The sequence below is a fragment of the Calypte anna genome, chromosome 7, assembly GCF_003957555.1.
Source record: "Calypte anna isolate BGI_N300 chromosome 7, bCalAnn1_v1.p, whole genome shotgun sequence".
NCBI classification, from domain to species: domain Eukaryota; kingdom Metazoa; phylum Chordata; class Aves; order Apodiformes; family Trochilidae; genus Calypte; species Calypte anna.
Window position 1 is genome coordinate 37,802,312 of NC_044253.1, and position 12,153 is coordinate 37,814,464.

General features: G+C 34.4%; 1 protein-coding gene across 3 annotated transcripts in view; it reads right to left on the reverse strand.

Moving 5' to 3' along the window:
- Window positions 1-671: 671 nt before the first annotated feature.
- TFPI (tissue factor pathway inhibitor) overlaps window positions 672-12,153 on the reverse strand; it is a 35,605-nt gene continuing 24,123 nt past the window's right edge. For 2 of the 3 annotated variants that reach the window (XM_030454275.1, XM_008496940.2), the window contains exons 5-9: window positions 10,236-10,412; window positions 8,739-8,834; window positions 8,133-8,225; window positions 1,310-1,492; window positions 672-949 (exon numbers count right to left, since the gene is read on the reverse strand). In XM_030454275.1, the coding sequence (XP_030310135.1) occupies window positions 849-949; window positions 1,310-1,492; window positions 8,133-8,225; window positions 8,739-8,834; window positions 10,236-10,412 (650 nt within the window). In that variant the 3' untranslated portion in view covers window positions 672-848. Of the gene's footprint in view, window positions 950-1,309; window positions 1,493-7,331; window positions 7,457-8,132; window positions 8,226-8,738; window positions 8,835-10,235; window positions 10,413-12,153 lie in introns of those variants that run through there. The other variant, XM_030454276.1, reaches the window with a different exon arrangement.

The window sequence follows — 12,153 nt, forward strand, 5'->3', positions numbered from 1 at the left end:
ACTGTTTCATGTCATTCTTAAAAAGCCCACCAAAACTTACAAAAAACCCACTCAAAATCAACTAGAGAGTAAGTGTTGTCTTCAAAGAAACTGCATTTATTTCTATGAAAGAAATTTTTTCTGGGTTTTTTAGAAAATGAGTATGTATTTCTGGAAATTAATAACTTGCCAGCCATAAGTCTAGTTCAGCAAGAAGGATAAGAATGAGTGATAACAGCAATTAGAAAACCAAAACACTTTACAAATACCTTTCACATTGCTTCACACATTTACAACTAACACCCTCTTCATGGTTTTTGGTGGGTTAATTCTGATCTCATTCATTTTACAATACTGTAAATTATATGCACCTTGATGGATTTAAATCTAGCTTGCATAATCTAAAAGAAATCTGATTAAAACAAACCCAGTGCCTATTTCCTCTTTATAGCAATAGACTTACCTTTCAATCTAGGATTGAAACAATCATGCTTGACAAGTGATTAATCTTTGACAAGCATTATGCTTTCATTAGCACAAAAACAGCTTTCACAAAAGAACAACTGCATAATGAAGTACACCTGAATCTTACCTACTTTTTAAGTATTTTAAGTTGTATGCCCACACAACTACTCTGTTCTGTTTCCTCTCCAACAATAATATACAACCAAACTACAATTTAAGAGCCTTTATCAAAGTAAAAGGTAATGTTTATTAAAATGAAATAGGAGTACATAATAAAAATAAGCAGCTTAGTAATATGTAATCAAATCAGTACAGTAAATATATTTAAATGGAGTACACTTAAGACTTTCAGTCACAGGTGAAAAGTAGTTCACTTCACATTTCCATACAAATCAAAGCTGCCTTCATTCAGGGATCATTTCTTTGTCTAGATCCTTCACTGCCTGTTTCTTTCTTTTCTTCTTGATTTTTATTAATCTTCTTTCACCTTTTCTTTTATAGAACCCTAAAAATAAAATGAAGAAAGTAAGATTAGATGCTGTATGACTAACACATCCCAGATTATAAAAAATAAACAAGTCTTGTCTTCGAGTAATAGTCTTAAAAAAAGAAAAAACAACATTGTCTTACCTGAAGTCTTCATATGCCTGACCAATGCCATGTTTTCATATTTCTGTTCTTGAATACTGCATTTTACTGTCCATCTTTCTCTCTCTAGCTGTCTCTCTTCTGATCTCCACTTTCACTTTTACAGATTTACAACTATATTTTATCAGACCAATGCTTACTACCAAAAGCTGCAAGAATGTTTCAGCCTGCATTATTTTTACACCTTGTTAATTTGTGCCAGCATCAATTCCCATACCTTTCTTGCAGATCTTCAAACATGACTTTCTGGAGGTGAAATTATTTTCATTCCCACCACAACCACTGTAGCTAAATGGGCGACATCTTCCAGTTGAGTAGTTGTAGAAAAATCGTAATTCTTTGGCTCTACAAAGTCCTCTGTCCATAGGGGTCATGCACAAAGATGGGATAGGGGGTGGTTCTAGAAATACCAAGAAAAACAAGGGTAGAGACAACACTGCAGTTAAACAGTTTTCTGTTATGTTGATGCTGTAAATGACAAATCTGAATCTAACAGAACTATGAAATTTCATTCTGCCCTTCTGAAAATCTGGGATACTTTACATAGCTACGTGTCTTTTTACCATTACAAAAAACGTTATTCTCAAAGCTTACTTGAAAGTTAGGTCTGGTTATATTTATATATTTAGTGATAAAATGGTCGTTACTGTGATAGGATTTAGCATTCAATTTCAATGAGTGAAGTTTCAAGAGAAGATCTTGTAGAAATTGAAGTGAAATACCCTAGACTTGGATCACTTTAAAAATACAGTAAATATTTATGATAATTAGTTGGATTTTCCTAATTACTGCTAGATATTCTAAAATCAAATAGGAGATAAAAGTACCCAACAATGTGAGATTCAATACATTGAGTTTTTTGTGTGAATACAGACAGCTTCATCTAAGCAACAGAACTTGGCCTACTGGAAAACACTGAGCAGTTCACAAGAAATAGCTTTTTACTCACAGAGTAACAAAAGATTGAACGTGGAGAATAAGTGCACAAAGTGACTGAGATGCTGGTGCTTTAGTGCTGCTATTAGGTTTTTACCATTCTAAGGAGTAGGCTGATGGTTTGTTTCTTCAGTGAGAATATGAGAAGTGAAACACTGGAAGGTGAACTTGAGACATCCGAAGTACCTGGGCACTGGAACAAATTCGTGAAGCAAATCCATGCCAGAATTCCCAAACCTGGAGAAACTCCATCATGTATCTCCTTGGAGTGACTCATGTACAAAATCAGAACGGACAAAACTGCTGCACAGGATGCACAAAAGTGACCAGGAGCCATTATGTTATCAGTTCTGAGGGACATAAAGGAGCACCATTTTCCTTCAAAATGTAGTGAAATGTGGCAGCTGAGATCTGAGTGCATAAATGGAAAGGTGAAGCTAGACAGATGGCTTGCTTGAAGTTCCAAAGACAGGTAGAAGTGGTTCCAAGGAAAAAAACAACTAAAACTTTAGGGAATAATTTGTATTAACAACAGAGCTAAAGAAATCCTTTTAACACAAAAGTGGGAAGCAGATGAGTAGTTGAAAGCAGGAAAATATGAATTATCTTGGGCAATTCAGAAGGCTGACAAGAAAATAACTAAAAAGAGCATTCTACATCTTACTTGTCTTACACATATTACATCTGCTGAAAAGGTTTATCGGTGAGTATAAGAGCTGAACTGGCATGGTGAAAAAGTACACAAAATTGCTGTGAAAGGAACAGAGTGATGATTTACAGAACGCTAAGACAGTAAAATGAAATTAATAGTACATTTGAAGTTGTGTCAGCAACATCATACCATTCAAAAAGGATCCTGACACACAAAAATTAAGTCGTGAGTTGGTTTATCAAGATAGATTAATTTAGTTTCAGGTTATAAAATAAATATGACAATCTCTTTTTCTTACTGTGACATTATTGGAAGAAAATGGTTCACTCTAGATCCAGAATAAAAGCCCCTAATGTGATAAAGCAGGAGATTTAATATAAACTGTATTTATAATGAAGACGATGGTTTAGATTAACTGTACTGCTTTAAAACTCTTGTGCCTAGAACTGATTACATCTCTCTTTATCTCAAGAGGATGTTAGCTTTTGAAACATATGTTCAGCAACATTAAAAAAAAAAAAAAAGCTTACCTATTTTAACCTAAAAAGAACAAAGTGAAAAAAAGTGAAAGGCTTGCCATTAACAAGGGGCCAAGTAGCATAGATTTCTTAATTAATTCTTAATTATGTAACAATTTAAATACATATATTTATGTATGTAATACATACATAAATACATATATTATACATATGTATAATTAAATACATATATTGTCAGTTATCTGTTACGTGGAATGTTCCAGAGAGACTCCAGAGTCTGCTCATGAAGGAGTTTTCATAATGACTGTAAGCTTTAGGGAAGCCATGGAGCCAGTGAAGTGGTTACTTGTGAGTAAACTAGCTATGTACATATAATGTAACAGCTGGAGCAGCAAAGAAATGCTATTCAGAATGCCTCTTGTACACTTCCAGAAATTAAGTTGTTCTTTGTGTAGATCACTGCGAGATAAATGCCTCAGGTCCCAACCACTCTTCCTGGTGATTTTCAAAATACCTGAATATTCTTTGTGCTCACAGAAGCAGCTAGCTATGAAAACAACTCTTCATTTTGCCACAGAGCTTTTTTTTCAACATTATAATACAACATATTTAAAATTAAACTACTTATCATTATTTCCCATCTGCTGAGGATGATAGAAAGATGAATTGATTTGAAGATACCAGTCACTAAAAGACCTGTTGCTGAAAATGCAAAATGTGTATTGTGTCATGTCCAGCTCAAGGTCTCTGTTGGCAGTGAGCCTGTATTCCATGGTCAAAGGGAAAATTAAATACATATAGGTTTTCTCTGTTCATCCCCAGTTTCTACTGTTCTACTCATGTATATGATGTTACACTAAGTTTAGATATTATGCCTGTTCTTGAGGTTGCTTTTTTTTCCTCAATTTTTTTTTTTTTTTCCTTTGTGAACTCATTTTTCTGAGTTGAAATGTTTTCTCTCCTGCTTTTTCCTATGATGGAAAAAAGAAGAAGAAAGCAGATCCCACAACCCACAAAAAACTAGAGAGAGGAAGGGTTACAGACTGAAAACAGTAAAAGAAAACAGACACACATGCCTCATTACAAGAATTGTTTTCCCCTCAACTAGTAATAACAGGCCTATGAAGTACAGCCATCAATTTTACCAAGTGACTACTTGAGGAAGAAATGCTCTTTGTATCTATAATCTTTTTCTCCATTTAGACTACATTCTGGTGATTTTTTTTTCATAGTGCAAGTAGCATTACTGTTTAGATTACACAGCTCAACAAGTGGATCACTTGAACCTAAAAATTAATAACTTTCATAAAATACTTTCTAACTTTTTCATCCATGCAACTAAAAGGACCATCCTGTACCTTTTATACAATTTCTACAGAAAACAACCAGTTATTTGCAATGACAGCAATGGGCCATAAGACTCTGGCTTCACCCATGTGTTCATGCTACTCTGTTTATCCAAAATATATGACTTAAACATATTTTAAATATGCAATAGCAAATTCATAACATGTTATTTGCTACGTAAATTGTTTGCCAAAAGTATAAAAGTTGGGTCATGAACAGGAATGGAAAAAAAAGGATTTACAGTTCATACAAGGAAAGGACAAATTAAAGCTTCCAAGCTGAATTAGTCAAACATTTCCAGGTATAATGTTTTCTTCTGGAAAAAGCTGATGCAATGATATACAAATATCTGTTCCTCAGAAGCATGGCAATTCCATTAAAAACGTTTGAAGGAAATCAGTCCTTGGAATCATTCTTGACTGGGACTTGGGAAATGGAACTCTTACCATTAGCTCTGCAGAGCTTCTCAAATGGATTTCAGGCTTTACAACAAAAAAATACAGTGTAGATCTTCCTTATATCACATTTTTATGTTACTTGTTTTTCTTGATGATACAGATGCCTGGACTGATTTTATTTTGGTGAGGCAAAAAGACCCAAAACTGCAATATTCAATATTTTGTTTCTGAAAAGATAGGTAAGCTGAAAATAGGTATATGAAATACACAATAGATAAAAAGGCTTGTGTTCTTCCCTATAAAAAGATTATTGCATCTTATCCTTCACTGCTACCAAACTAATCTTTACATGCATATGTTTAAGATTTAATTCTTATAAAGCCTTTTCTTGAATCCAAAGCACCCCTCTTTGTTGTGCTCACATGATGTTACTTCAGATTTCTGAAATATCCATATCTAGATATAGACTCACTTTTACCAAAAATAACCCCAGCCCTGCACTGCAGCAATAACCATAATCCCTCAGATTTTGATAGGGCTGTGTGACAATGAACAGCTAATTGATCACAGTACAAAAGAAGCTGGAAATGGTGAGATGCATAAGAAACAATCATTTATCCATTTTCGTTTCCTAGACACAGTTTGTGACATTCATGAAGCTTCAGACATATTGCCAGATTTGTTGTATATCCAGACTTCAGTCTCTTTTTTGGTTGCAGAAAAGAGAAAATAAAAGAATCTTCCAGCAGACAAGCTGTTACAAAAATAATAAGTCATCTGCTCTTGACAATACTATATAGGTATAAATTGGTACAGATCCATTATAGCAAAAAGAACCATGCCAATTTATATCACCAAAAGACAGGGCCCTTTCTCTGAGAGCAGGAAATCTCCATGTGCCATTCCATTTTTGCCGAGTTGAAAATTGACTTTTGATCCTGCATCCCACTTAGATCTCAGAAAGCAAATGTATAGTGTAGCACTCATGATTTCCTAACATAAATCACTTCATATAATCTAAAAATGAAACACTTGATTCTTGACTTCACTTTCTCTTAGCTTTCCCAGAATAAAAGCTGTTTTGTATCTTGCAGCAGAGTAAAACCAGAATCTTCACTCTGTAAGAAGGTAATTACTGAGAGACAGCTCTAGAAGTTTCATGTTTCTATGTAGCACAAATAAAGAAATAAGAAAAGAAATTTTTTGGACCTAGAAGAAGTTAATTTTCTGAAGATCAAGAGCTTTGTTGGAGAGTTATTAAGCTGATATCATTACAGATTTGTACATACCACCAATGATATGTACTTGAAATCCAGATGAAATACCATTTCAGTTGTGAGATAATGTACTCCATAAGAGACAACTCCTCATGTATTTTTTTATTTTTTTTTTTAAAGATAGACAGCCAGGCCAATATACATGCAAACACAAAGTTACAGTGGCATACCAGCTGCTTTTCCTGTTGTAGAAAAGATGCACACCAGTCCAAAGAATCCATTCTGACCTCATATGTACACAGTCAGATTCTTGTCCATCGCTGAGTTCCAGCACATGGTTGCATGAGATGGTTTTAGTCCTCGACTGTAGTTTACACCTCTGCTTCTAGTAAGAGCAGGAATGGAAGCTATGTTGTCTACTCTGTCAGGTTTGGCCCTACCCTTTCCTCCCCCTGTAATAAGACTGCACAACAGCACAGGATTTTAGCCCATCTCAGCAGCCTGAAAGGTACAGGCTGATAAACAGAATGCAGCAAGAGGCTGTGCAAGACCTGTGGGAGTCTTCAGACTTTCCACTGAAACACAAAGGTGCTTACAAGGTCACATTTCTTACCTGACCCATTCAGCAACACTCGCTTCATCCACCCTTGTTCCCCAAACTTGGCTTTGACTAACCTTCAAGTCTTCCCTTTCTCTTAGTTCCCCTCCCTTACCCTTCTTGTATCTTCTCTACCATAAAATTCACAATTGACACAACTGACACAACCAAGAACCTTTCTATTTCCTTGGAGAAAACAGAGCAAATCAAAATTACTTGTATAAATTAATTGTTTTGGGGATTTGGAGATTCATAATATGAGTGAAAACCTTCAAGAAACATTTATGCTCCTATGTCCCTAGACTTATTAACAGGCCTTAAATCATTCCAATATTTTTCAGCAAAATAAGCTGGCAAAAGCTTTACTGTTTTATATTCAGTAATTTTAATAACAGCATGTTGATATTTTGTATATCATAATCAAATTAAACTATCACAGAAACTTGCTTCAATCCAACAATACATGTGGAGCACAGCGCAGGCAAAACATAGAACACAACACATATTCAAGTTTTCTTTGATGCATTATTCATCAAGCAAAGACCACAGGAATGTTACCTTACAGGTCCATTATCTTGCAGATGATATAAAATAACATAAAAAAAAAAAAAAAGGATCTGTATGCCATCATTCAATCCCCCAAAGTATAAGTAAGTGTAAAGGCAAAAAACCCAAGAGAAATACTTGGTAAGAATGCTCAGGCTTTTTCCAACTGTTTCTTGTTTCTTCTTGGATAACTGTGGGTCATAAAAATGACATTCTTCAGATTGAATCACTCTATACAGTGTTAGCAAGTTCCAGCAAGCAAGAGTGCACAGCATCCAGCTGCAGAAAGTGCTAAAACTTAGCCTTCTCTATGGTAAGGGTCCAGAATCTCATGTGCATTATAATAGCAGGTGGAAAAAATACCTTGAAGCAGACACAGAATTAATTCACACTCACTTTGATTATACTCAAACCAAGAACTGAGTTTTATATGGTCCTAGTAAAAATAAATATTTATTATGATGATTATGTTGTACTATATTCCAAAAACCTAATAAGGTCTTCTTTTTAAGGGTAAAAGGAGCTTTAAATGAGCTTTCAATCAAGTCCCCCGAAATATTGATTTTTGACTAAAAGAATTCTGTATCACTGCTTTTCATTTTGGTCTTTAAAGTTTTGTATTAATCAGACCTTCAGCACACGCTTTCAGAAGGGTACAGGATGTGGTCAATCTTCTACTTCCTGAAATCAGTAGAGGATCTGCATGAAGCAAGCTACTTCTTTGCTTGCATTTTCTCTGCTTATCAAAACATCTGACATAAATGGCAGCTTATTCTTTAGTATCAGATATGCTGGGAAATGGGTGGAAATAGAAAAGCAATCCGGAGCATATACGAAAGACTAAGGCTAAGACTGCAAAATTCTTACCAAAAAATATGGGATACTGGTTCTGCTCTTCCTTTGGGGAACTAATGTTCAGAGTGTTGGACTTCTCGTTTGGAGCAGTAGGCAACAAACTGACTGAAAGGAAAAAAAAAAGTGTAGCAGTAAGTGACGGATCAAGGGTTGGACTTGATGATCTCTGAGGTCCCTTCCAACCCAGCCAATTCTATGATTCTGTGATTATGTAGACAAAGCAAACCTCAGAAAATAAGCTATGAGTGGTACACATTTCCTCCATGCCATTACAAATACATCTAAAAAGCAGGAAAAAATGATGTGCTGAAGCAACTTTGGGATGGATTCCTTACTCATCTTTAATTTTCCTGATGTAAGATTTAAATAAATGGTTTGGTAAGGTTATTTTAATGCTACTAGCTGACATCCTAACCTTTGCAGTTGTAAGCCTTTTGCAAAATACGTATTACTGACAACAAAATGACTATGAAGGTAGTTTTAATGTTACTGAATTCACTGTGCTTAGGTATTTCAAGTAACATACATATCTTCAAATAAAAAGGAAAACAAATGAACAAGCCAGGGAGTGTCTGCATTAAAAGAAGATAATTATGAACAGCAAAAGGAAATTCTTACCCAAAATTCCAGGAAACTGATTGGGCTCTTCTTCTGGGGAACTCCTGTTGCCAGTGTTAGGATGATCTTCAGCTGGGACAACTGGTAATGTGTTTGCTAAAACAAAAAGAAAACAATGAGGAAAAACATAAAACCAAATTGGTATCAGTGATTTCATATAAAAAAACCTTTGATCTTAGACAGATATCATGGCAATTTCCCTTCATCCTCTTTTCCTTTTTGGGTATTCATACAAATTTACACAGAGGGTTTATTTCAGATTAAATTCAGGGGTAGAAGGAAAATCTGTTTGCATCTTTTAGTCCAGAAGGTAGAAGTGGAATCAGAAACCAGGAAGAAATGCTTAAACAGAGGTAGAGGAAAAGGACATGGAACTACATGCACATATATTTTTTTTAATTTTTAAAAAGAACCACAGTGTTTCTTTTCTAAATCTGAGTAAGTGTATGTTCCCCTTACCAAAATGATAGATTACACAACACTCCTGGAAAAAGGATCACTACACACAGGCAAGACAAAAAGATCTATAGGGTCTGGGTGGGAAAATGTATTTGGCCTATGAATAAAATGAAGTAGGAGTGAAGCAGAAGGGAGTTATGAAAAATTAATATGTTCTGATATAGAATAATTCATAGTTACTTGTAGGATGAGGGAGTGCATGAATGACCTACAGTCTGAATGGTTGTTTTGTAGCCTAAGCTGCACAGCCAAAATATTCAGAAGTTAGGGACAGATTTCCCATGATTCTTGGTGGGAAGTCAGCAATCCAAAATAAAGAAACAGTAAAGTCATAAATTCCTATATTGGCACCTCTTTTCATTACAAGGTTTGGTTTGAAAAGAGAATATTCTGATGCACAGGTACAAACAGTTTTTGATATGGTAAAGCCAAGCAGCTAGCAGATTTTAGATAACATGGAACAGTTTACATGGCTGTAACCATAATAGGGCCACTTCTTCATTCCCTGTCATTATAATCTCTTTCACTATAAAGTGTCTTCCTTCTTCAATGATGGTACTAATATTTTTACAATATATATCAAACAAGATTTCCCAAAATATACATCCTAGAAAGTGTCTGAGTTTAATGGAGAAATGTGATGCTCTAATGTCAAGGTCAATGTCAATCAAATCCTCTCTTCAGATGCAACTGATTTCACTTTAATTACTTCATCCTTCTCTATTACTTCTAATACTGTTCCATATTATGCATTACACAGTATCTGTCTCAACTTAGACATATCAAATAGCATGCAGGTTTCTTCAAATGAATATCATGAAAATCAGGAGTCCTGTAATCCTCATTAAAATCAATAATACCTAGTGGGGTTTTGTGTTAATTTTTTGGTTTGTATTTTTATTTAAAAAAATACATAACTGATAATAATTTCAAATAGAAATTATTGCCACCTCAGGGTACCCTAAGATGCCATTTTTTTCCATGCAAGATACCTTCGAGACACAGCACTGTGTAAGACTGAGGAGAACAACAACTTACAGTTGCCTTGGCAGGTATCCTGGCATTCTTCCAGATTCTTGAAGTTGTTCTGGTTTCCTAGACAGCCACCATACTTGAACACTTCACATGCCTTTGTGTCTTTGTTATAGAAATACCTGGAAATATAGCCTCGGCAGATTCCAGGGTCTTTCTCATGAAAGCAGAAGTTGGGCTTCTCTGAAAACAATTGTAATTGATGAACAGGCTCAGAATGAAAAAAAATCAACACACATTCCAAGGCAGCAATAGAACTGGAGAAAGGTTTGAAAAGAAACCTGAACTTTGGACTGAAGACCAACTGAAAAATAAATGCTGCTGTATTATACTGCTTTTATTCTATATATAACACTGCAATATTATGCTGGAGCACTGTAGGGACATTTTTATTGCTTTTTGTTTGTTCGTTTTCCCTTCTCAAGTAGTCAGTAAATTGTATCTTGGAACATGAGGGCTAATGATTCCTTTAAGTATTCTACATTGAAGCTCCAAGATGAAAAATAGTTTTTACTCTGAACTAAAACAAGTCTTAAATCTCAGATTATTTGAATTTTATTGCACGCTCTTGTCGTGTGTGCATTCATTCTAGTCAATGTTAATGTGAATTACACACAAAACAAGGTAAAAATAGAAGGAAAAAGGAAATACTTATAAAAAAAGAACAGGAAAAAAAAATCCAACAATAAATTTTGTCAGGCACAATCTACTGCTATAAAATGATAAAGAAAACTGGGATACAGGTCACCTATTCTAACTTTATTCTTTAGTCACAGTTTGCATTCACTAACTACAATTAAACCAATAAAAAGTTAACAAATGAATACTGCACAGTTCCACTGGTTATCAAGATGAGCTATCATGGCTTCTGGCAGGGAATTAAAACACACAGCCACACAATAATCCCCAAATGTCAATTTCTCACCATATTTCTTTTTATTTTTTTCTTGAAACAATATTCTTAAAATAAATTAATGGGATAAAATGATGAAATATGTATAGAGGTATTCTCTAATTCTTATTAGTAGATACTTTGAAATATGATTCTTGGCTGAGCTGACTTGCAGAGAAAAGTGTATTTAGCTGTTGGATGTGACATGCAAAGTGCTTCCTTAGCTGTGAAACTTAATAGAATATTGAGACTAAAATAGTGTGGAGAGAGCTTCTATTTTAAGAAAAATTACTACAGATGTATTACTTTGAATTCCCTAACATTTTTGTGGTAGACTATAGAGTTTTAAAGGTCTTAATGCTATTACATCTATTTTAGCCAATTATCTGTGAAAAATACTTGTTAGAACAATAATATTAATATTTTCAATGGATGCACATCATATATTTTTATAAATAATATATCAGCTCATAACTAGATTTTTTCCATGGATTGTGTTTCAGTTGTTATAAAGCTTCATGAACAGTAAAATGTCATTTTCATAGAGTGCAAGTAAAATTAAACCATTAAAAAGTTAGTGCATAAAGCAACAAAATCAACTATTTTTAGCACTTCTGGATAGTTTCATTTTGATTTTTCATTGCAAATTGCATTCTCTGCCAGAATGTATATATATATATTCTACAATTAAGGTGTTTCATGCTTCTTAATATTCAAAGACAGCACTTATTGATGTTTACAGACTGATGAAACTGAGTTCACACAGACCTATAAACAGGAAAGATATGGACAAGGCACTTGATAATGCTTTGAGCTGAGAATGGAAATGAGACAGTAATGGGTAGCAGGCAAGAATCTACCAGGATGGTATCTGTTCCATATACTATCTCCTAGGAGCTCACAGAAAATGAGATCTAAAGAAACAAATATTTCATCAAAGATTGTATAATATTGTGAAATAACAGAAAAATAATATTAGCTGTTAACTAAGAAAGGAAGGCAGATAATAGTAAGGGTAAGTAAAGACACTAC